General features: G+C 44.9%; 1 protein-coding gene across 1 annotated transcript in view; it reads left to right on the top strand.

The window, feature by feature from the left end:
• SH3RF3 (SH3 domain containing ring finger 3) overlaps positions 1-25,764 on the top strand; it is a 397,785-nt gene that overhangs the window by 72,928 nt on the left and 299,093 nt on the right. The window contains exons 3-4 of the mRNA XM_038742700.1: positions 11,676-11,700; positions 17,702-17,725. Of these exons, the coding sequence (XP_038598628.1) occupies positions 11,676-11,700; positions 17,702-17,725 (49 nt within the window). The remainder of the gene's footprint in view (positions 1-11,675; positions 11,701-17,701; positions 17,726-25,764) is intronic.

The following is a 25,764-nucleotide window of genomic DNA, read 5'->3' on the forward strand; positions in this document are numbered from 1 at the left end:
AATAATAATATTCATTCATTCAATTGTATTTATTGAGAGCTTACTGTGTGCAGAGCACTGTACGAAGCGCTTGGGAAGTACAAGTTGGCAACATACAGAGATGGTCCCTACCCAACAGTGGCCTCACAGTCTAGAAGGGGGAGACAGAGAACAGAACAAAACATATTAACAAAATAAAATTAATAGAATAAATCTGTACAAATAAAATAAATAAATAAATGGAGTAATAAATACGCACAAACATATATAAATATATGATGATGGCATTTATTAAGTGCTTTCTATGTGCAAAGCACTGTTCTAAGTGCTGGGGGGGATACAAGGTGATCAGGTTGTCCCACGTGGGGCTCACATTCTTAATCCCCATTTTACAGATGAGGTAACTGAGGCTCAGAGAAGTTAAGTGATTTGCCCAAGGTCACACAGCAGACATGTGGCAGAGCCGGGATTCGAACCCATGACCTCTGACTCCGAAGCCCGTGCTCTTTCCACTGCGCTGCTTCTTGAGGGGGTGCTTTCAGTAACTTTCTTTTCTATGGGTCGTGGCTCTCTCCCCTCACTTTAGATAGTGAGGTCTTCAGGAGCAGTCAATGCTTGTGCCTGCTAAATCATCTCGATATTTATTGAGCACCTACTGTGTGCAGAGTACTGTACAGAGTGCTTATGAAAATCCACCAGAAGTAAAAGATTCCTGCCCTCAGGAGGCTTATAGTCTGATCTTCAGTCAAATGGGATTCATTCATTCATTCAATCATATTTATTGAGCACTTACTGAGTGCAGAGCACTGTACTAAGCGCTTGGGAAGTACAAGTTGGCAAATGGGATGATTTACCGTTAGGAGGAAGAGACTGGAAAGAGTGTAAGGAGTGTGGATGTTGGCTCCACTGTTCTCTCTCAAGCTCTTAACACAGTGCTCTACGCTCTGGGGACGCCTAGCCAATACCCCCGATTTCTTGCTTGCTTGCTTGCTTGAACTGATGTGCTGAATTTATTCTCTGACCTGTTCATCCAAACGAAAGAAGCACTGCGAACATGAGCAGACATATATACCTGTATATATGTATATATGTTTGTACATATTTATTACTCTATTTTACTTATACATATCTATTCTATTTATTTTATTTTGTTAGTATGCTTGGTTTTGTTCTCTGTCTCCCCCTTTTAGACTGTGAGCCCACTGTTGGGTAGGGACTGTCTCTATATGTTGCCTACTTGTACTTCCCAAGCGCTTAGTACGGTGCTCTGCACACAGTAAGCGCTCAATAAATACGATTGATGATGATGATGATGATGAGTGGAGGTAGACGTGTGTTTGTGGGGTTGGGGGGTCGAGGGGGGGGAAGTGCCTTGATGGTATTGACACCCGTCTACTTGTTTCATTTTGTTGTCTGTCTCCCCCTTCTAGACTGCGAGCCCGTTGTTGGGTAGGGACCGTCCCTATACGTTGCCAAATTGTACTTTCCAAGCGCTTAGTACAGTGCTTTATTACTCTGTTTTACTTGTACGTATTTACTATTCTATTCATTTTGTGAATGATGTACATTTAGCTTTAATTCTACTTGTTCTGACGACTCGACACCCGTCCGCATGTTGTGTTTTGTTGTCTGTCTCCCCCTTCTAGACTGTGAGCCCGTTGTTGGGTAGGGACCATCTCTAGATGTTGCCAACTTGTACTTCCCAAGCGCTTAGTAGAGTGCTCTGCACCCAGTAAGCGCTCAATAAATACGACTGAATAAATGAATGAATCTTCCTCGCATTTGTCCAGCACCCAGGATGGGTCCAATAAGGTGAAAGCAGCGTGACTCAGTGGAAAGAGCACGGGCTTTGGAGTCAGAGATCATAGGTTCGAATCCCGACTCTGCCACATGTCTGCCGTGTGACCTTGGGTAGGTCACTTAACTTCTCTGAGCCTCAGTTCCCTCATCTGTAAAATGGGGGTGAAGACTGTGACCCCCACATGGGACAACCTCATTACCTCGTTTCCCCTCCCCAGCGCTTAGAACAGTGCTTTGCACATAGTAAGTGCTGAACAAATGCCATTATTATTATTATTCTTATAGGAGCAGAGTGATCCGATGGGCAGATCGATCTGAAATCCTGCAATGCTGCCCTTTCTCCCCCGTGAGGAAATGAATCTGAACTCTCTGAGACTGATGGGCCATCACGGCATCCCGGTCAAATCCCCCCCGCGCAAACCCTGTCGTTTTATTAAAACCTAGAGCGGGCTGATATATTGTCTGTTTGTTCGCCTCTCTCATCGAGGCTGAGTAATGGCCTCAGGAGACGGAGCAGCGATTGGCTGAAAGTCTCAGCCTGTAGACAGGTGAATTCTCGCCTCGATTCTTTAGTCATTCTACACTTTCCATTTCCTCGGGGATTGAAGAGGGTTTTATGGGTATCTTATGAGCTGCAAAGTAATTTGACAGGGATATTTGTGAGTTAATAGTTCTCTCAGGATGGATGCAAATGTGGTTCCTTGTGCTGGAGGAGAGACGTAAAGGCTGCTAACATTCAGAGGAAGAGAGGGGATTGTCAGAGAGTGGCAGAAGAGTAGGGACAGCTGGTATTTGCTTTCCTCCAGGTGCCTGAATCCATCGGATCGGGTCCAGATCCTCAAGCGGAGGGGCCAAACACGAATTGGAAGCGGAATCGAACCTAGAAATAGCCAAGACAGACATCCAGATGGAGTCAGGCATTGATATTTGGCTGGCTGGAGGGTCAGGACTGTCATAATAATAATGGTATTTGTTAAGCACTTACTATGTGCCAAGCACTGTTCTAAGCACTGGGGTAGATACAAGGTCATCAGGTTGTCCCACGTGGGGCTCGCAGTTTTAATCCCCATTATACAGATGAGGTAACTGAGGCAAAGAGAAGTGAAGTGACTTCCCCAAAGGCACACAACTAAGTGGCGGAGCCGGGATTAGAACCCACGACTTCTGACTCCCAAGCCCAGGCTCTTTCCACTAAGCCACGGTATTATACTGGATGTAGAATAAGAACATGAGAACACCAACATCTCAGCTAGTTTGGGGCTTTGTTCCACAGGTTCTGGTTTCTGTCCCAATAAACGGCAAATGAGTCGCATCTGAAACCCCATGTCTGTTGTAGTGGATTCTCCTCGGGCGTAATGTAATCTTTTTTGGGGCCAGGCCGATGCGCAGAAAGGAATTGTTCCGGGGAAAAATGGGAAACTTAATTACATCTGGGACAGATGAAATCCATCCAAAATTTTGCTGCTTTTTTTGTCCCAAGACTATTAAACTTGCTTTTACGGGTGGGCAAGGATCCAATTGTCACGCAGTAATTAACCTTCTGTCCTGCTGTGGGTGTAAGCCCTTTGTGGGCAGGGATTGTGTCTGTTTCTTGTTGTATTGTTCTCTCCCAAATGCTTAGTACAGTGCTCTGCACACAGTAAGTGCTCAGTAAATATGATTGAATGAACAAATGAAAAAAGCTTCTGCCATGCCTTGTGCTTATAAAGCCATTTTTGCACCTCTCTCCCAGCTGCCAAGGCACGCATTAATCCTTCCAAACTCCATTTACCTGCTTCCAGTCCATTTTGGCCCATTGGGTGCAAATGGGGCACCGGGGTTCAAGATTCTGAGTGGCAAATCTTCTTTTTCTCAACATTAGCCCCACTGAAGTTTTCGCCAGTGCATTCCCCACCCCTCTCTGTGAGGTCTTAATTCCCTAAACAAATCTGTACTGTTGTGTAAACTCTCTGCAGTTTACAGATTTCAGATCTGAGTTCCTCAGAGAAGGAAGAGAGGAAAGATAGCAGGGAGATTTTATTTAGCTTTCGGCCCGAGTCGGAAGGGCACCGTGGAAAGGAAGCTGGAAACACAAAGGAGTTTGAACTACTTTGAGAGGTGTGGGGGAGCTAATTGCAGGAGTGAGCTTCAGGAAAGGAGGGCAGAAAAATCCTTACCATGATCAATATTAGATGCAGAAAGCAGAGAGCTGGATGTCCTCTGCTAATGAGGATTTCTGCAGGCCAGTAAGACAGACTGGCTAGCGAGGGGCCAGGATGGCTAAACCTGAAAGGTGACTGGGAAAATCACAAAGATGAGGAATTAGACCGCATCGCTCAAGGAGAGTCAAAAGAAATATCCAGATGGTGTAGGGCTAAAGGGTGGGAAAGCTAAAACCGGGAAGGAGAGGTAATTTGTGGAAGGAGAAGCAGCTTGGCCTAGTGGGAAGAACAGCGGCCTGAGAATCAGAGGACCTGAGTTCTAATTCAATCAATTGCCTCAATCAATCATATTTATTGAACACTTACTATGTACAGAGCACTGTACTAAGAGCTTGGGAGAGTACAACACAATAATATGACAGACACAATCCCTGCCCACAACGAGGGCACAGTCTAGAGGGGAGCTTACAGGTGACCTTAGGAGAGTCACTTAACTTCTCTGTCCATCAGTTTCCTCAATTGTAAAGTGATTGAATACTTCTTCTCCCTCCTACTTAGAGGGTGAGCCCCACGCGGGACAGAGATTGTGTCCAACCTGATCAACTTGTATCTACCCCAGTGCTTAGGACAGTGCTTGACATATAGTAAGAGCTTAACAAGTACAATAATTACTATTATCATTCACCAACATGAGACAAAATAGGTAATCAATAAGCATCTTTCAGTTATTATAGAAGACCAAAAGGAAATCCAGGGAAGATGTTACCATCAGCTCTTTTCTCTCATATACTTTCTCTCTCTCTCTGTCTCTCTCTCTCTGTATTTCTATCTCTCAGTCGCTCTCTGTCTGTCTTCCCTTCTGCCCCAGAGACAGAAAGGGAAATTAAATGTTGATGACTGTGAAAAGGCAGAAGTTTTTCGCTGTTTTCCTTTTCCATCCTCTCTTTATAGGAAAGATCAGATGTGAATATCGGACTTGAGAAAACACCACTTGCAAATGAAGGCTAGAATGCAAAGTCCCAGTAGGGAAAGAAGGGCCAGAGACCCCGGTATTTTCACATAGCGGGGCCCAGGGACGTGTGACCTAGGAACTGGAAGATATCGTGGCAGGATCAGTATCTGATATTAGTAAGGGTTTGGGGAGGATGGGAGGTGGTGCTTGGAAGAAGGCGCACACATTTTGACTTCCCTTAGAGAGGCAGAGGTCATCTTTGGGGTCTTTCAATGCCCCCCTTAAGTGTTCCAAATGGGAATAGACTGAGAACTCCTGACCCCAATGGATTCCAGTAAGGTTCTGTGGATTTAATCTCATTTGCAGACTCCCACCTTCTAACATGGGGTGGGGGGGGGGCCCTCAAGGCTCAGTTCTGGGTCCTCTTCTATTCGAGAAGCAGCGTGGCTCAGTGGAAAGAGACCGGGCTTGGGAGTCAGAGGTCATGGGTTCTATCCCGCCTCTGCCACTTGTCAGCTGTGTGACTTTGGGCAAGTCACTTCACTTCTCTGGGCCTCAGTTACCTCATCTGGAAAATGGGGATTAAGACTGTGAGCCCCATGTGGGGCAAACTGATTCATTCACTTGTATTTATTGAGCGTTTACTGTGTGCAGAGCATTGTGCTAAGCACTTGGAAAGTAAAATTCGGTAACAGATAGAGACAATCCCTACCCAACAATGGTCTCACAGTCTAGAAGATAACCTTGTATCTATCCCAGCATTCATTCATTCATTCAATCGTATTTATTGAGCGCTTACTGTGTGCAGAGCACTGGACTAAGCCCTTGGGAAGTACAAATCGGCAATATATAGAGACGGTCCCTACCCAACAATGAGCTCACAGTCTAGAAGATAACTTTTATATATCCCAGCACTTAGAACAGTGTATGGCACATAGTAAGCGCTTAACAAATATTATCATCATTATTATCATCATCATTCTCCATCTACACCCACTCCCTTGGAGAACTTATTTGCTCCCCTGACTCCCTCTTAGGGGCTTCCTTTGGGTCAGGATCTTTCTCCCTCCATCTTCCTTCCGATCCTGTAGGTTGTAAGATCGTTGTGGGCAGGGAATGTATTTTTTTGAGCTCAGTGAATAATACTCAAGCAGTGTGGGAAGTAGCATGGCCTAGTGGATAGAGCCCGGGCTTGGGAGTCAGAGGTCGTGGGTTCTGATCCCGGCTCCACCACCTGTCTGCTGTGTGACCTTGGGCAAGTCACTTAACTTCTCTGTGCCTCAGTTACCTCATCTGTAAAATGAGGATTGAGACTGTAAGCCCCCCGTGGGACAACCTGATTACCTTGTATCTACCCCAGGACTTAGAACAGTGCTTGGCATATAGTAAGCACTTAACAAACACCATAATAATAATTATTATTATTCTCTCAAACACTTAGCATTGTGCTTTACAAACAGTAAGCATTCAGTAAATATGATAGATTGATTGACTTGTGTAGAATGAGAGAACTAGGAAGAGAGAAAACATGGATGAACCTTGATGAAAACCTTTAGTGCTCTGATTAATCAATCATCATCATCATCAATGGTATTTTTTGAGCGCTTACTGTGTGCAGCTCTCCTATGAATTTTTTAAGGCATTTATTAAGTGCTTGATATGGGCAAAGCACTGTTCTAAACACTGAATTCACGCCTTATTGTGGCAGGAGAGTTTGCATATGCCAACGAAGCTTAGAGCCATGCCATATAGGGCTACCTATAATGGAAACGTCTTAAGCCGAAGTATCAGACAAAATTGATTTACCTGTGCTGGGCAGCAGCGACAAGGGAAAGAGTCAAAAGCAGATGACTGAGTGAGCAAAACATTGATCAAAGACAATGGCAGACACTCAGGTTTTTACTGCGCAGAAGAAGGCAATGGTAAACCACTTCCCGATCTTTTACCAAGAAAACTCTATGGGTACACAATACCAGAATGACTTTATGTTTGAAGATTGGACGTTCTGAAGAGGGTGTATCCATGGAGTCGCTAGGGGTTGGAAATGACTCGACGGCATTTGAAGAGGACTGTGTGCAGAGCACTGTACTAAGCACTTGGGAGAGTACAATACAGCAGAGGTAGAATCCATCAACATTATTAAGTTCAAAAACTGCAATTGATCCACTGATGTAGCGCTTACAATGTACAGATCAATCAATCAATCAATCGTATTTATTGAGCGCTTACTATTTGCAGAGCACTGTACTAAGCGCTTGGGAAGTACAAATTGGCATCACATAGAGACAGTCCCTACCCAACAGTGGGCTCACAGTCTAAAAGGGGGAGACAGAGAACAGAACCAAACATATCAACAAAATAAAATAAGTAGGATAGAAATGTACAAGTAAAATAAATAAATAAATAAATAGAGTAATAAATATGTACAACCATATATACATATATACAGGTGCTGTGGGGAAGGGAAGGAGGTAAGACGGGGGGATGGAGAGGGGGACGAGGGGGAAAGGAAAGAAGGGGCTCAGTCTGGGAAGGCCTCCTGGAGGAGGTGAGCTCTCAGTAGGGCCTTGAAGGGAGGAAGAGAGCTAGCTTGGCGGATGGGCAGAGGGAGGGCATTCCAGGCCCGGGGGATGATGTGGGCCGGGGGTCGATGGCGGGACAGGCGAGAGCGAGGTACAGTGAGGAGATTAGTGGTGGAGGAGCGGAGGGTGCGGGCTGGGGCAGTAGAAGGAGAGAAGGGAGGTGAGGTAGGAGGGGGCGAGGTGATGGACAGCCTTGAAGCCCAGGGTGAGGAGTTTCTGCCTGATGCGCAGATTGATCGGTAGCCATTGGAGGTTTTTGAGGAGGGGAGTAATATGTCCAGAGCGTTTCTGGACAAAGATAATCCGGGCAGCAGCATGAAGTATGGATTGAAGTGGAGAGAGACACGAGGATGGGAGATCAGAGAGAGATCACTGTACCAAGTATTTGGAAAAGCACAGTGCAATAGAGTTGGTAAACGTAATAATAATAATAATAATAATAATGATGGTATTTGTTAAACATTTACTATTTTCCAAGCATTGTTCTAAGCACTGGGATAGATACAAAGTTATCAGGTTGTCCCATGTGGGGTTCACAGTCTTAATCCCCATTTTACAGATGAGGGAACTGAAGCACAGAGAAGTTGAGTGACTTGTCCAAAGTCCACACAGCTGACAAGTGGCAGAGCCGGGATTAGAACCCACAGCCTCTGACTCTCAAGCTCGGGCTCTTTCCACTAAGCCACGCTGTTTCTCTGACCACAAGGAGCTTACAGTCTACGGGATCAGAAGGAGAAAGGGAGAGAGAATAATCCTGACCGGCAGGAAATCCTTAATAATAATAATAATGGTTTTTGTTAAGCACTTACTATGTGCCTCCCTCCTCTCCATCCCCCCAGCCTTACCTCCTTCCCCTCCGCACAGCACCTGTATATATGTATATATGTTTGTACGTATTTATTACTCTTTTTTATTTATACATATTTATTCTATTTATTTTATTTTGTTAATATGTTTTGTTTTGTTGTCTGTCTCCCCCTTCTAGACTGTGAGCCCGCTGTTGGGTAAGGACCATCTCTATATGTTGCCAACTAGTACTTTCCAAGCGCTTAGTACAGTGCTCTGCACACAGTAAGTGCTCAATAAATTGAATGAATTGAATGACTGTACTGAGCGCTGGAGTGGATACAGACTAATTGGGTTGGACAAAGTCCCTGCTCCATGTGGGGCTCACAGTTTCAATCCCCATTTTACAGGTGAAGTAAATGAGCCACACAGAGAAGCACAGTGACTTGTCCAAGGTCACTTAGCAGACACATGGTGGAGCCAAGATTAGAACCCATGACCTTCTTATTCCCAGGCCCTTGCTGTATCCAATATGCCATACTGCTTCTCCAAAGAGATTCGTATGGAACGCATTTCCCAGGCCTGACCCAATCAGCGGATAGGGCCAACAATTATTTTATGAGTGTAACCAAACATGGTTTCTCTTCAGCAAAATGTTGCTTCTTGGTTATAGCTCGCTGGTTTCCCAAAATAGAAGAAAGCATCGTGCAAACTTCCAACCTACCTTCAAAAGTTTTTTTTAAAGAAAAAAAACACGAGGCAGGGACATTGGGTCAAAACCACTATAGAGTTCAGCATCTTTGAATGAGAGAGATGTGCGTATATTTGAAGGGCGTAGCTGTGTTAAATAACCCAGCGGAAGGGAAAACTGGCATAAAAGAATATAGCTATCATGCCCAACAGATTTATATAGCTGGAAATGTGGAATATAGAGCATCTTCATTCCACCATTCCCAGCACATGCTTTGTTAGCATAGGGTCGGTCGGGAACCAGAATATGTCAGCTAAGCATCATAATGATAATAATATTTGTTAGGCACTTACTATGTGCCAGGCACTGTACTAAGCCCTGGGGTGGATACAAGCAAATTAGGTTGGACACAGTTCCTATCCCTCATGGGGCTCACAGTCTTAATCCCCATTTTACAGATGAGGGGACTGAAGGCCAGAGAAGTGAAGTGACTTGTCCGAGGTCACACTGCAGATGAGTGTTGGAGCAGGGATGAGAACCCATGACCTTTTGACTCCCAGTCCCTGGCTCTGTTACTAGGCCATGCTGCTTCTCCACTCCCTGGGGACTGGAAAGGGTGGGCAGGGAATGTCACTGTTTATTGTTGTATTGTACTTTCCCAAGCACTTAGTACAGTGTTCTGCACATGGTAAGTGCTTAATAATACTAATAATAGCATTTATTAAGCACTTACTATGTGCAAAGCACTTTTCTAAACGCTGGCGAGGTTACAAGGTGATCAGGTTGTCCCACAGGGGGCTCACAGTCTTAATCCCCATTTTACAGATGAGGTAACTGAGGCCCAGAGAAGTGAAGTGACTTGCCCAAAGTCACACAGCTGACAAGTGGCAGAGCTGGGATTTGAACCCATGACCTCTGACTCCTTTGCTTAATAAATATGAATGAATGAATAGGAGTATGAGGGTTTGGGTTCAGGAATGTCCCTGGGCCATTTGAACCGCAGCCCCAGATACCTAATAATAACAATTGTGATATTTGTTAAGCACATAATAATAATAATAATAATAATAATAATTGTAGTATTTATAAAGCGCTTACTGTGTGCCAGACACCGTACTAAGCACTGGAGTGACTACAAGCCAATTAGATTGGACACAATCCCTGTCCCTCAAAGGGCTCACAGTTTTAACCCCCATTTTACAGGTGAGGGAACTGAGACCCAGAGAAGTGAAACGGAGAGAAAGAACCGGTTTTGAATCCCCATTTTGCAGATGAGGAAAGGGAATTTAAGTGAAGTTAAATGATTTGCTCAAGGTCACATATAGCAGGCCTAGTGGAAAGAGCACAGGACCGGGAGCCAGAGGACCTGTGTTCTCATCCCGGCTGTGTCACTTGTGTGACAGCATGGCTCAGTGGAAATAGCACGAGTTTTGGAGTCAGAGGTCATGGGTTCAAATCCCAGCTCTGCCAATTGTCAGCTGTGTGACTTTGGACAATTCACTTAACTTCTCTGGGCCTCAGTTACCTTATTATTATTATTATTGCGTGTTACCTTGGGTGAATCACTTCACTTTTCTATGCCTCAGTTCCCTCATCTGTAAAATGGGGATTTAGACCGGACGGTGTCCTACCTGATTAGCTTTTATCTTCCCCAGTGCTTAGTTCAGAGCCTGGCACAAAGTAAGGGCTTTAGAAATAAATGGTAATAAACAAAAAGTGGCAGAGCCAGGATAATAATAATAATGATGACATTTATTAAGTGCTTACAATGTGCAAAGCACTGTTCTAAGCGCTGGGGAGATTACAAGGTGATCAGGTTGTCTCAAGGGGGGCTCACAGTCTTAATCCCCATTTTACAGATGAGGGAACCGAGGCACAGAGAAGTGAAGTGACTTGCCCAAAGTCACACAGCTGACAATTGGCAGAGCCGGGATTTGAACCCATGACCTCTGACTCCAAACCCGGGCTCTTTCCACTGAGTCACGCTGCCTCTCAGCGAACACAGGTCCTCGGATTCCTAGGCCCGTGCTTTTTCCACTAGGCAAAGCCTCTATAAAAGACTCCATTCAGAAGACCCAGTTTGGGGTCTTTATGGAACTCCCAGCTTTTTAATAATGATGGCATTTGTTAAGCGCTTACTATGCGCCAAGCACTGGTCAAAGTGCTGGGGTAGATACCAGGTTATCAGTTTGTCCCACTTAGGGGTCACAGTCTTAGTCCCCATTTTACAGATGAGGGAACTGAGGCACAGAGAAGTGAAGTGACTTACCCAAAGTCACACAGTTGACAAGCGGTAGAGCCGAGACCTGGCTGGAGTGGGGAAAGACAACCAGCATAATAAGCTTGTACATATTTACTATTCTATTTATTTTGTCAATGATGTGCATCTAGCTTTACTTCTATTTATTCTGATGACTTGAAACCTGACCACATATTTTGTTTTGTTGTCTGTCTCCCCCTTCTAGACTGTGAGCCGGTTGTTGGGTAGGGACTGCCTCTATATGTTGCCAACTTGTACTTCCCAAGCGCTTAGTCCAGTGCTCTGCACACAGTAAACGCTCAATAAATACCAATCAATCAATCATATTTATTGAGCGCTTACTGTGTGCATTGAATGAATGAATGAATGAAGCTGTAGGTGAGAAGAGTGGCTTCTCCCCATGGCTGGAAGCTACTTGAGGGCAACAATCCCTATCGCCGACCCAGTCAATCAGTTGCATTTATTGAGCACTTACTGTGTGCAGAGCACTGTACTAGCTGCTTGGGAGAGTACAATATAGCAGACACATTCCCTGTCCACAACGAGCTTACAGTCTAGCGGTGGAGACGGATATTAATATAAATAAATTATAGCTACATACATAAGTGCAGTGGGGCTGGGAGAGGGGATGAATAAAGACACCAAGTCAGGGCAACGCAGAAGGGAGTGGAAGGAAATCAATCAATCGTATTTATTGAGCGCTTACTGTGTGCAGAGCACTGTACTAAGCGCTTGGGAAGTACAAGTTGGCAACATATAGAGACAGTCCCTACCCAACAGTGGGCTCACAGTCTAAAAGGAAAGGAAAAGAGGGCTTAGTCTGAGAAGGCCTCTTGGAGGAGGTGTGCGTTCATTAAGGTTTTGGAGGGAAGGGGAGATAATTGTCTGTTGGATGTGAAGAGGGAGGGTGTTACATGCCAGGGGCAGGATGTGGGTGAGAGGTTGGTGGCGAGAGAGATGAGATGGAGATATAGTGAGAAAGTTAGCATTAGAAGAGTAAAATGTGTGGATTGGGTTGTGGCAGGAGAGTAGGGAGGTGAAGTAGGACGGGGCAAGGTGAGTGACTGCTTTAAAGCCAGTGGTGAGGAATTTCTGTTTGATGTGGAGGTGGATAATAATAATAATGATGATGTCATTTATTAAGCGCTTACTATGTGCAAAGCACTGTTCTAAGAGCTGTGGGGGTTACAAGGTGATCAGGTTATCCCCCGGGGGGCTCACAGTCTTAATCCCCATTTTCCAGATGAGGTAACTGAGGCCCAGAGAAGTTGAGTGACTTGCCCAAAGTCACACAGCTGACAAGTGGCAGGGCTGGGATTTGAACCCATGACCTCTGATTCCAAGCCCAGGCTATGTCCACTGAGCCACTCTGCTTCTCTGGAAAATAATAATAATAATAATGGCATTTATTAAGTGCTTACTATGTGCAAAGCACTGTTCTAAACGCTGGGGAGGTTACAAGGCCATCAGGTTGTGCCGTGAGGGGCTCACAGTCTTAATCCCCATTTTACAGATGAGGTAACTGAGGCACAGAGAAGTTAAGTGACTTGCTCAAAGTCATACAGCTGACAGTTGGCAGAGCTGGGATTTGAACCCACGACCTCTGACTCCAAAGCCCGGGCTCTTTCCACTGAGCCACTCTGCTTCACTGGATAATAATAATAATAATAATAATAATAATAATAATAATAATAGTAGTAGTATTTATTAAGCACTTACTATGTGCAAAGCACTGTTCTAAGCGCTGGGGAGGTTACAAGGCCATCAGGTTGTCCCACAGGGGGCTCACAGTCTCAATCCCCATTTTACAGATGAGGTAACTGAGGCACAGAGAAGTGAAGTGACTTGCCCAAAGTGACACAGCTGCCAGTTGGCAGAGCTGGGATTTGAACCCATGACCCCTGACTCCAAAGCCCGGGCTCTTTCCACTGAGCCACACTGCTTCTCTGGATGGGCAACCACTGGAGGCTCTTGAGGAGTGGGGAAACGCATCCTGAACTTTTTTTAGGAAAACGATCCGGGCAGCAGGGTCAAGTTTAGACTGGAGCTGGGGGAGAGACGGGAGGAAAGGACATCAGCAAGGAGGCTGATACGGTAATCAAGCCTAATACAGTAATCAAGTAATAATAATCGTACTTGTTAAGGACTTATTATGTCCCAAGCGCTGTTCTAAGTGCTGGACTAGATACGAGATAATCAGGTTGGACACAGTCCTGCCACCGTGGAGCTCACACTCTTTATCCCCATTTTGCAGATGAGGTAACTGAGGGGCAGAGAAGTGAAGTGACTTGCCCAGGGTCACACAGCAGACAAGTGGCAGAGCTGGGATTAGAATCCAGGTCCTTCTGATTCCCAGGCTCTATCCACTAAGCCATGCTGCCTCTCTAAGGAATCAGGGTGCCCAGAGCTGGCACCTGTCCTTGTTACTTTTTTTTTAAATGACATTTATTAAGCGCTTACTATGTGCAAAGCACTGTTCTAAGCGCTGGGGAGGTTACAAGGTGATCAGGTTGTCCCACAGGGGGCTCACAGTCTTAATCCCCATTTTATAGATGAGGTAACTGAGGCCCAGAGAAGTGAAGTGACTTGCCCAAAGTCACACAGCTGACAAGTGGCAGAGCTGGGATTTGAACCCATGACCTCTGACTCCAAAACCCGGGCTCTTTTCACTGAGCCATGTTACTTTCTGCTTCCTGGATGCCCACGTGAGTCCAACAGCAGCCCACATCCACACTTATTCTGGCAGGGACAGGTGAACCCACCCCAGGCCTCCAGTGCCTCAGTTTCTCCAGTGTTTGTGCAGTTTCAAAGTTCTGAATGGCGTGGCTTAGTGGAAAGAACCTGGGATTGGGAGTCAGAGGTCATGGGTTCTAAACCCAACTCGGCCACTTCATTCATTCATTCAATCGTATTTATTGAGCGCTTACTGTGTGCAGAGCACTGTACTAAGCGCTTGGGAAGTACAAGTTGGCAACATAGAGAGACGGTCCCTACCCAACAGCGGGCTACTTGTCAGCTGTGTGACTTTGGGCAAGTCACTTCACTTCTCTGGGCCTCAGTTACCTCAACTGTAAAATGGGGATTAAGACTGTGAGCCCCCAATGGGACAACCTGATCACCTTGTAACCTCCCAGTGCTTAGAATAGTGCTTTGCACATAGTAAGGGCTTAGTAAATGCCATCATTAAATGGCATCATTATTAGTTCCCTCATCTGTAAAATTGGGATTCATTCATTCATTCAATTGTATTTATTAAGCGCTTTCTGTGTGCAGAGCACTGTACTAAGCGCTTGGGAAGCCCAAGTCAACAGCATATAGAGACAGTCCCTACTCAACAACGGGCTCACAGTCTAGAAGGGGGAGACAGACAACAAAACAAAGCATGTAGACAGGTGTCAAAATCGTCAGAGCAAATAGAATTAAAGCTGTATTAAAATAGGATGAAGACTGTGAGCCCCACGTGGGACAACCTGATTACCTTGTATCCTCCCCAGCACTTAGAACAGTGTTTGGCACATAGTAAGCGCTGAACAAATACCATTATTGTTATTATTATTATGGAGTTTTCAGCTTGCTGAGGAGAAGGTTGGCTGTCTTCATCAGCTTCTAAAGTTTTTCCAGCTCCTCTGGAGTTTTACGGTGTTTAATTTGGGACATGGAGATGAATCAGAGTTCAGTGCCTCCCCTTCTTGGATCGTGTTTTGCATGATAAACAGTTTCTCAGCTCTGTACACATGCAAGCAAACCAGGGCAGTGGATCATTTTAATGTGTCACAGGATAATCTAAACTGCAATGAAAAGCTCGTCCAAGGGATTTCACGTTTCCTTGGCCGCGAGTCATCGTTTTAAAGCTTGCAATGCCACCTAAGACCTTTACACAGGCCGTAGAAGGAAAACTAATTTTCCAATAACAGACGGAGGGTCTGCTTCCCTGCCAGCAGCTGACAATAGGAGATGATTGTACCTAGTTCTTAGGTCTTGTCAGGACTCGGCTGCAAGGTGGAAAGCAAACCTTCGCTGCACGCAAAACAGTCACGCACACTTCCATGTCATTAGACCGAAATCGTGGTCGTCTGAAATAGTTGTGGAATATTTACTTCGAGAACCTGTTCCCAGCTTGTTATTAAGGAAGGCTGCTCTGTCAAAGAGTCCTCCGCATCTCGCTACTCAGTTAATTCAGTAACTGTTAGGGTTTATGTTCTGCTTTTATAGAAAGTATTCAGGGTTTGGAGAGTGTGGGTCCGTGTGTGTCCGTGCGTGCGTGTGTGTATGTGAGCCCACTGTTGGGTAGGGACTGTCTCTATATGTTGCCAACTTGCACTTCCCAAGCGCTTAGTATAGTGCTGTGCACACAGTAAGCGCTCAATAAATACGATTGTGTGTGTGTTTCAGTTTTAATCTATGACTCAAATGATCCATTTCCTGTATAACTCTGTTGGACAGATATCACGGACATGGATGGGATTTTTTTTTCTCAAGTCAAGGTTGACATTTGGTAGAATACCAACATGTTGAAAGCTTCTCTTTTGTTCAAAATCATCTAACATCTGTAGTGAACAGATTGGTACTAAAGCCTGATACATTACAAATCCTCTTCCCTTTGCACGTAATTATCTCGCGGAGCCTTTTCGCCAATCACGTCCTTGGCTTTGGTTTCCTGGCACGGTTTCCCGCGCCCACATTTTTCTGCAGCGAGGCGACTTTGTCGAGTGGCATTTAGCACAGCCCCAACCCTGTTTCCTTTCTCACAATCGTGCCTTTCTGCCCCAAGCTGCCTGGCGGGGGGGAAAGGTCACTCCTGGCTGGATCCCAGATGGACCAGCGTGACCCAGTGGAAAGAGTATGGGCCGCCAAGTCAGAGGACCTGGGTTCTCATCCTCACTCTGCCAATTGCTTGCCGTGCGACCTTGGGGAAGCTGTGTGACCTTGAGCAAGTCACTTAACTTCTCGGATCCTCAGTTACGTCATCTGTAAAATGGGGATGAAGACGGTGAGCCCCACGTGGGACAATCCGATCACCTTGTATCCTCCCCAGTGCTTAAACAGTGCTTTGCACATGGAAAGCGCTTAACAAATGCCATCATTTTAGACTGTGAGCCCACTGTTGGGTAGGGACTGTCTCTATATGTTGCCAACTTGTACTTCCCAAGCGCTTAGTACAGTGCTCTGCACACAGTAAGCGCTCAATAAATACGATTGATGATGATCATTATTAGAGAAGCAGTGTGGCTCAATGGAAAGAGCACAGGCTGTGGAGTTAGAGGTCATACGTTCAAATCCAGCCCCTGCCATTTGTCAGCGGTGACTTTGGGCAAGTCAATTCACTTCTCTGTGCCTCAGCGACCTCATCTGTGAAGTGGGGATTAAGACTGTGAGCCCCACGGGGGACAACCTGATCACCCTGTCATGTCCCCAGCACTTAGAACAGTGCTTTGCACGTAGTAAGTGCTTAACAAATGCCATCATCATTATTATTCACTTCTCTGGGTCTCAGTTTCCTCAGCTGTAAAATGGGGATTAAATCCTACTCCCTCCTATTTTGACTGTGAGCCCCATGTGGAACAGAGACAGTGTCCAACCTGGTAAATTTGTATCTAATCCAGGGCTTAAACAGTGCTCGACACATAGAGAAGCAGCATGGCTCAGTGGAAAGAGTCCGGGGCTTAGGAGTCAGAAGTCATGGGTTCAAATCCTGGCTCCGCCGCTTGTCAGCTGTGTGACTTTGGGCAAGTCACTTCACTTCTCTGAGTCTCAGTTCCCTCATCTGGAAAATGGGGATTAAGATTGTGAGCCCCCCATGGGACAACCTGATTGCCTTGTATCCTCCTCAGCGCTTAGAACAGTGCTTTGCACATAGTAAGTGCTTAACAAATGCCATCATTATTATTATAGTAAGTGCTTAACAAATGTCATAAAAAAAGGGAGATCCCACCTCTTCCTTGAGTGAACGTCTCTTCCTCTCACATCCAGGAGGGAACTCTTGGCCTTTTTGTTGTTGAATGGGAGTTTCCAGACAGTGGAGGTTGCCTTTTTGTCACTCTTTGGGCAAGGGGTGAAGAGGGGGCGGGGGTTTATTGGAGGAAGAGGGCAGGCAGACTCTGAAAAGATGGAGGACGAAGAAGGGGTAGGAGTTTATTGGAGGGAGAGGGCAGGCAGATTCTACCAAGGTGGTGCACCAGAAAGCCCCATCTCCCAACAGTAAATTATAGTATCTATCAATCAATCAATCATATTTATTGAGCATTTATTGTGTGCAGAGCACTGTACTAAGCACTTGGGAAGTACAAGTTGGTACCTATGAAAGTTCTCCTTACTCTAGAGCTTTTCTTGGCAGAGACTCTTGACTCCTCCATCCTTGCTCGAGCCATCGCGTCTGTACCCCACCCCAGGTCGCTTTCCCAGCGCTTAGAACAGTGCTTTGCACATAGTAAGCGCCATCATCATTATTATTATTTTGACACAAGTGCCGCGTCAGAGTCGTGGGACCCAATGGCAGGACCTGAAGTGGAGGGAGGCTGGGCCCTTCCCAAATTGGTGGTCCTCACCCCTACCTTGGTTGATGCTTCCCAAGCTGGCTGCCTCCCTTGCTTAGAGAAGCAGCGTGGCTCACTGGAAAGAGCCCAGGCTTTGGAGTCACAGGTCGTGGGTTCAAATCTCAGCTCGGCCAACTGTCAGCTGGGTGACTTTGGGCAAGTCACTTAACTTCTCTGGGCCTCAGTTCCCTCATCTGTAAAATAGGGATGAAGACTGTGACCCCCCTGTGGGACAACCTCATTACCTTGTAACCTCCCCAGCACTTAGAACAGTTCTTTGCACACAGTTTTCGCTTAACAAATACCACCACCATTATTATTATTATTATTAAATGTCAGCTGTGTGACTTTGGGCAAGTCACTTAACTTCTCTGGGCGTCAGTTACCTCATCTGTAAAATAGGGATGAAGACTGTGAGCCCCCTGTAGGACAACCTGATCACCTTGTAACCTCCCCAGCGCTTAGAACAGTGCTTTGTACATAGTAAGTGCTTACTAAATGCCATCATTATTATTATTATTACTGTCTGGTTGAAAGCCTTTCACCATCACAACCTCTAGAATGCAGAGCAGGCTGGGCATTTTGTAACTAACAATGGCTTGTTTTTTTTTTTTGTTTTTTTAAGCACTTAGTACATGGCAATTACTGTACAAAGATACAGGCTGAGAAACAGCATGGCTTAGTGGATACAGCACAGGCCTGGGAGTCTGAAGGACCTGGGTTCTAATCTTGGCTCCGCCATGTGTCCTCTGTGTGACCTTGGATGAGTCACTTCACTGGGCCTCAGTGACCCCATGGTGGACAGGGACTGCGTCCAACTTGATTAACTTGTATACTTCCCAAGCGCTTAGTACAGCGCTCTGCACATATTAAGTGCTCAATAAATACGATTGAATGAATGAATGAATCTATCCCAGTGCTTAGAACGGTGTTGGCACATAGTAAGCGCTTAAAAAGTATGATCATTATTGTTATTATTATCAGATTGGACACAGTCCGTGCCCTATGTGGGGTTCACAATCTTAATCCCCATTTTACAGATGAGGTAACTGAGGCACAGAGAAGTTAAGTGGCTTGCCAAAAATCACACAGCAGACAAGTGAGGGAGCTGGGATGAGAACCCAGGAGCTCTGGATACCAAACGCTTGCTCTTTCCACTAGGCCCTGTTGTCTAACTGTGAGTGTCTGTGTCTGACCTGATTGCCTTGAATCTACCCCATTACTTGGCACATAGTAAGCACTGAACAAATATTATTATTATTATTAGTAGTAGTAGTAGTAGTAGTAGTAGTAGTAGTAGTAGTATTGAAGTATGAAGTTTCTGAGAGCTCCTCCCTCCACAGACTGTTCATGTTCACTGTTAAATTTGTTATTCATTGCTTGAAATCCACTGAAGTAATCCAGAGAAACAGCATGGCCTAGTGGAAAGAGCACAGCTGGGGAGTTGGAAGACTTGGGTTCTAATGTCTGCACCACTGCTTGCCTATTTAACTTCTCTGGGCCTCAGTTTTCTCAACTGTAAAATGGGGATTAAGACTGTGAACCCCACATAGGACGTGGACTGTGTCCAATCTGATAAAAACTATAATTATGATACTTGTATCCTTCCCTGTTAGACTGTGGACCACAAGTGGACAGGGAATGTGTCTTGTCTGATTGTAATTTATCTACCCCAGCACTTAGTAATAATAATAATAATAATTTTGGTATTTGTTAAGCACTTACTAAGTGCAAAGCACTGTTCTAAGCGCGGGGGAGGTTACAAGGCGATTGGGTTGTCCCACGTGGGGCTCACAGTTGTAATCCCCATTTTACGGATGAGGTAGCTGAGGCACAGAGAAGTTAAGTGACTTGCCCAAAGACACACAGCTGACAGTTGGCAGATCTGGGATACGATGTTTGGTACATAGTAAATGCTTAACAAATGCCGTTATTATCATTATAATAATTATTGGGATTGTCCTACTCCCACTTTGTGAGCCTTTCTGTAATTTATTTATTTGTATTTGATGTCTGTCTCCCCCACTCTAGACTGTAAGCTCATTGTGGCAGGGAATGTGCCTCCTTATTCTTATACTGTATTTTCCCAAATACTTACTACAGGGCTATGTACACAGTAAGTGCTCGGTAAATACAATTGAATGATTGAATGGATGGGACAGAGACCTTCTGACCTGTTTATTTGAATCTACTCCAGCGCTCAGCCTATTTGAGTGCAAAATAAATACCATAACCAACCAACCACCCAGAGATCACCCAAGAACAGAAGTCAGCTCAGCAACTATGGACTCTGTGCTGGTGTGGATTGGGAATATAATGGAGAGACACCTTCCCAAGTGCTTAGTACAGTGCTCTGCACACAGTAAGCGCTCAATAAATACGATTGAATGAATGAATGAATGAACCCATCGCGGCTCAGTGGAAAGAGCACAGGCTTTGGAGTCAGAGGTCATGGGTTCAAATCCCATCTCCGCCAATTGTCAGCTGTGTGACGTTGGGCAAGTCACTTCACTTCTCTGTGCCTCAGTTCCCTCATCTGTAAAATGGGGATTAAGACTGTGAGCCCCACATGGGACAACGTGATCACCTTGTATCCCCCCAGCGCTTAGAACAGTGCTTTGCACATAGTAAGTGCTTAACAAATACCATCATTATTATTATTATCATTGAGGATGAGTTTATTTCTCATCTGTGTTTTAGTCTCTACATTTCATGGCTTTTTTTCATTTTCTACACCTTCCAGGATCTTTTTCTTGTCTTATTTCTAGAAGGGTGGCCTCCAAGGACCTCGTAATTCCCGCAGAAGGTTTTGGGACAGGTGGTTGGGGGGAGCGCTGGTGTCTATCTGGCTCCTACCCAGCACACGGGGCCATGGAAAGCTGGCAATTATGTGTAGACACTACAGATCAAAACAATTGACCTTAGGACCAGGCTCATCATCAAATAGCTACTTCAAACGGAAACTCCTCGCAATTGGCTTTAAAGCCCTCAATCACTTTGCCCCCTCCTAAATTCACCTCGCTACTCTCCTGCTACAACTCAGCCCGCAGACTTCACTCCGCTAACCTTCTCACTGTACATTGATCTTGTCTATCTCACCGCCAGCCTCTCACCCACATCCTGCCTCTGGCCTGGAACACCCTCCCTTCTCAAATCCGACAGACAATTACTCTCTCCCCTCAATTCAAACCCTTATTAAAGTTGCATTTCCTCCAAGAGGCCTTCCCTAAGCCCTCCTTTCTGCTTCTCCCACTCCCTTTGTCATCACCCTGACTTTCTCCCTTCATTCATCCCCCCCTCCCAGCCCCACAGTACTTATGTCCATAACTGTCATTTATTTGTTTATATTAATGTCTGTCACACCCTCTAGACTGTAAGCTCGTCGTACGCAGGGGATATGTCTGTTATATAGTTATATTGTACTCTCCCAAGCTCTTAGTACAGTGCTCTGCACACAGTAAGTGCTCAATAAATACGATTGACTGACTGATGTACTGACTGACTTTCTATACTGGGGAGGGACAACCCAGCCAAAGTACCCCTGTGCAAAAAGTTGTAACTTTACCGTACTTACTATCTTCCTCATAATACCATGGAGACAAGGGAGCCCAGACTGTAAGAACCTTGGCTCACTTGAACAGTGGTGATAGGAGAAGCAGGAGGGAAAGAAAATGGAAACGAAGGAGTAAAAAAGAGAGAGGAAGAATCCAGCTTTAGCATCCTGGAGGAACTGGCTTTGTCAGAGTCTGTAACCAGTGTGAGAAAGTGGAACGAGGAAAGTATAAAACTGGACTTGGCTGCTTAAATGAACAGTAAAAGGCTTTCGAAATGTATTTGCAATTGGCAGATGGTTAGAAAGGGCAGTTTGGTGCTCCCAGACATGAGAATGGCTAATTAGCGGAGGGAGATGGGGAAATGACAGATGTCTTGATGAACTATCTGAAGGAAAAGGAAGGCACTGGAAAGCATCACCAGTTCAGGATCTCTTCTCCGAGATGGTGGCCCGGAGAAATGGTCCTGGAGGCAGAATCAAAAAGATTGTTGAACAGGTCCAGGGACCGGATGCTTGGGGAAGCTGATGGGAATGGGTAGCAAGGAGCGCCTGGAGAGGCTGAAAGGGTGATTGATGACTCCTCTGTTTGGAAAGATGAACATTGAGAGGAGATATAGTCAAAGTTTACAGAACCCTGAAAGACGCATGGTTCAATATGGAATGATTGTTTCCCAATTCCAACAGTACCAGGATTATGGGGGCCCCTAATATTATTATTATTATTATTGTTACTATCAACAATAATAGTAATAATATGGTAATTGAGAGGAGATATAGTCAAAGTTTACAGAACCCTGAAAGACACATGGTTCAGTATGGAATGGTTGTTTCCCAATTCCAACAGTACCAGGATTAGGGGATGCCCTAACATTATTATTATTATTGTTACTATCAACAATAATAATAATAATAGTAATAATATGGTAATTGAGAGGAGATATAGTCGAAGTTTACAGATCTCTGAGAGACGCATGGTTCAGTATGGAATGATTGTTCCCCAATTCCAACAGTACCAGGATTTGGGGTGGGGGGGGCTAATATTATTATTATTATTGCTACTATCAACAATAATAATAATAATAGTGATAATATGGTAATTGAAAGGAGATATAGTCGAAGTTTACAGAACTCTGAGGGACGCATGGTTCAGTATGGAATGATTGTTTCCCTGATTCCAACAGTACCAGGATTAGGGGGGCCCCTAATATTATTATTATTATTATTGTTACTATCAACAAGAATAATAATAATAATAATAGTAATAATATGGTAATTGAGAGGAGATATAGTTGAAGTAAGGTGCCCGGCCTCCAGAAGCAGCGTGGCTCAGGGGAAAGAGCCGGGGCTTGGGACTCTGAGGTTGTGGGTTCAAATCCCGGCCCCACCAACTGTCAGCTGGGTGACCTTGGGCAAGTCACATGGCTCAGTGGAAAGAGCCCGGGCTTTGGAGTCAGAGTTCGTGGGTTCAAATCCCGGCTCTGCCAATTGTCGGCTGTGTGACTTTGGGCAAGTCGCTTAACTTCTCTGTGCCTCAGTTACCTCATCTGTAAAATGGGAATTAAGACTGTGAGTCCCTCGTGGGACAAGCTGATCACCTTGTAACCTCCCCAGCACTTAGAACAGTGCTTTGCACATAGTAAGCACTTAATAAATGCCATCATTAATTAATTAATTAAAGGATGCATGGTTCAGTATGGAATGATTGTTCCCCAATTTCAACAGTACCAGGATTAGGGGGGCTCCTGATATTATTATTATTATTATTGTTACTATCAACAACAACAATAATAATAATAATAGTAATAATATGGTACTTGTTAAGCGCTTACTATGTGCCAAGCACTGTTCTAAGCACTGGGGTAGAGGTAAGGTAATCAGGTTTGACACAGTCCTTGCCCCACAAGAGGCTCACACTCAGTTGAGGTAACTGAGGCCCAGTGAAGTGAAGTGAGTTACCCAAGTTCACACAACAGACACTTGGCAGAGCTGGAATTAGAACCCAGATCCTTCTGATTCTCAGGCTCTAGCCACTAAGTATCACTGCCTCTTTTGAAGGTCAGAGGTCATTAAATTCAAAACAAACAAAAAGAAACAGATCTATTCATTCATTCATTCATTCAGTCGTTTTTATTGAGTGTTTACTGTGTGCAGAGCACTGTACTAAGCGCTTGGGAAGTACAAGTTGGCCAAACAGCTCTTCCCCTGGCAGGTGAGAAAGTGAAGAGAAGGAAGGAAAGAATGGGAGGGTTGTCAACACAAAAACTTCATATTCCCACTGGAAGTTGTGTAGCAGAATGTATCAGTTGGTTCTTAAAGGGTTGGGATTATTTATGGTTGACTCTTTTTCTAGTGTGTTAAGCATGTACTATGTGACAGGAACTGTTCTAAGCACTCGGGTAGATACAAGTTTGGGCACAGTCCGTGTCCCTCATGGAGTTTGCACCCTTCATCTCCACTTTGCAGATGAGGGAACTGAGGCACCGAGAAGTTAAGCGACTTGCCCAAAGTCACACAACAGACGGTGGCGGAGCTGGAATTCGAACCCAGGTCCTCCGACTCCCAGGACTGTGCTCTTTCCACTAAGCCATGCTGCTTCTCACCTGTCCAGAATGGCTCACCAGAGGGGAAGTAATAACTGTAAAGGCTGTGAGCCCCACATGGGACAACCTGATCACCTTGTATCTATCCTAGCGCTTAGAGCAGCGCTTGGCATATAGTAAGCGCTTAACAAATCCCATCATTATTATTATTATTCCAACACAGCAGAATTGGTAGGCATATTCACTGCACACAAAGAGTAGCTAGTCTAGAGGATGGGAGGGATTAAACAGAGTGTCTCTAGTTACCCTGATTATAACCTGATCACCTTGTATCCCCCCCCAGCGCTTAGAACAGCGCTTTGCACATAGTAAGCGCTTGTGTTTACAGCTATAATTCTATTTATTGTGATGGTATTGACACCTGTCTACTTGTTTTGTTGTCTGTCTCCCCCTTCTAGACTGTGAGCCCGCTGTTGGGTAGGGACCGTCGCTCTATGTTGCCAACTTGTACTTCCCAAGCGCTTAGTCCAGTGCTCTGCACACAGTAAGCGCTCAATAAATACGATAATAATAAGAAATAATAATGATTGAATGAATGAATGAATAAATATGATTGAATGAGTGAACAAATGCCATCATTATTCATTAACACCCAGGGGATCTCCAGATGCGAGCCCACTGTTGGGGACCGTCTCTATATGTTGCCAACTTGTACTTCCCAAATGCTTAGTACAGTGCTCTGCACACAGTAAGCGCTCAATAAATATGATAATAATAATAATAATAAAGGGGAAAGTTCGGGGAGTTGGATGGTCCATCTCTAATCGAGAGCAAGGACAGCTGGAAGGCGAACTGGCAGACAGCTTCTGGTTGGTACCACTATCAGAGAGGGAATCCTGAGCTGACTGGACTCAGGACTGGCATTGCCTGTAGTTTTAGGATTTAGTAGACTCCCAGAAGGGATAGATAGAAACTTTTTCTCATGGGAAGGACTACACACCTCTCCCCCTCTTCAAAGTCTTATTGAAGGCACATCTCCTCCAAAAGGCGTTCCCTGACTAAACCCTCCTTTCCTCTTCTCCCACTCCCTTCTGCATCCCCTGACTTTCTCCCTTTATTCATCCCCCCATTCATTCATTCATTCAATCGCATTTATTACGCACTTACTGTGTGCAGAGCACTCTATTAAGCGCTTGGAAAAGTACAATACAACAATAGTGACAATTCCTGCTCATAATGAACTCACAGTCTGGAGAGGGGGAGACAGACATCAAAACAAATAAATAAATGACAGATAATAATTTTGGTATCTGTTAAGCACTTACCATGTGCAAAGCACAGTTCTAAGTGCTGGGGAGGTTACAAGGTGATCAGGTTGTCCCTCGGGGGGCTCACAGTCTTAATCCCCATTTTACAGATGATGTAACTGAGGCCCAGAGAAGTTAAGTGACTTGCCCAAAGTCACACAGCTGACAAGCAGCGGAGCCAGGATTTGAACCCATGACTTCTGACTCCCAAGCCCGGGCTCTTTCCACTGAGCCATGCTGCTTCTCACTTATCGGCTGTGTGACTTTGGGCAAGTCACTTCACTTCTCTGTGCCTCAGTTACCTCATCTGTAAAATGGGGATTAAGATTGTGAGCCCCATGTGGGACGATCTGATCACCTTGTATCCCCCAGTGCTTAGAACAGCGCTTTGCACATAGTAAGCACTTAATAAATACCATCATTATTGTTATTGATAACCCAAATTTTAGGTTGGGTGGATTAATGGCCTGAGTCATTTAATAATAATAATAATAATAATAATAATAATAATAATAATGGCATTTAAGTGCTTACTCTGTGCAAAGCACTGTTCTAAGCACTGCACTTAACTTCTTTGCCTCAGTTACCTCATCTGTAAAATGAATATTAAGACTCTGAGCCCCATGTGGGATGATCTGAT

The sequence above is a fragment of the Tachyglossus aculeatus genome, chromosome 2 (genome assembly GCF_015852505.1).
Source record: "Tachyglossus aculeatus isolate mTacAcu1 chromosome 2, mTacAcu1.pri, whole genome shotgun sequence".
Lineage (NCBI taxonomy): Eukaryota > Metazoa > Chordata > Mammalia > Monotremata > Tachyglossidae > Tachyglossus > Tachyglossus aculeatus.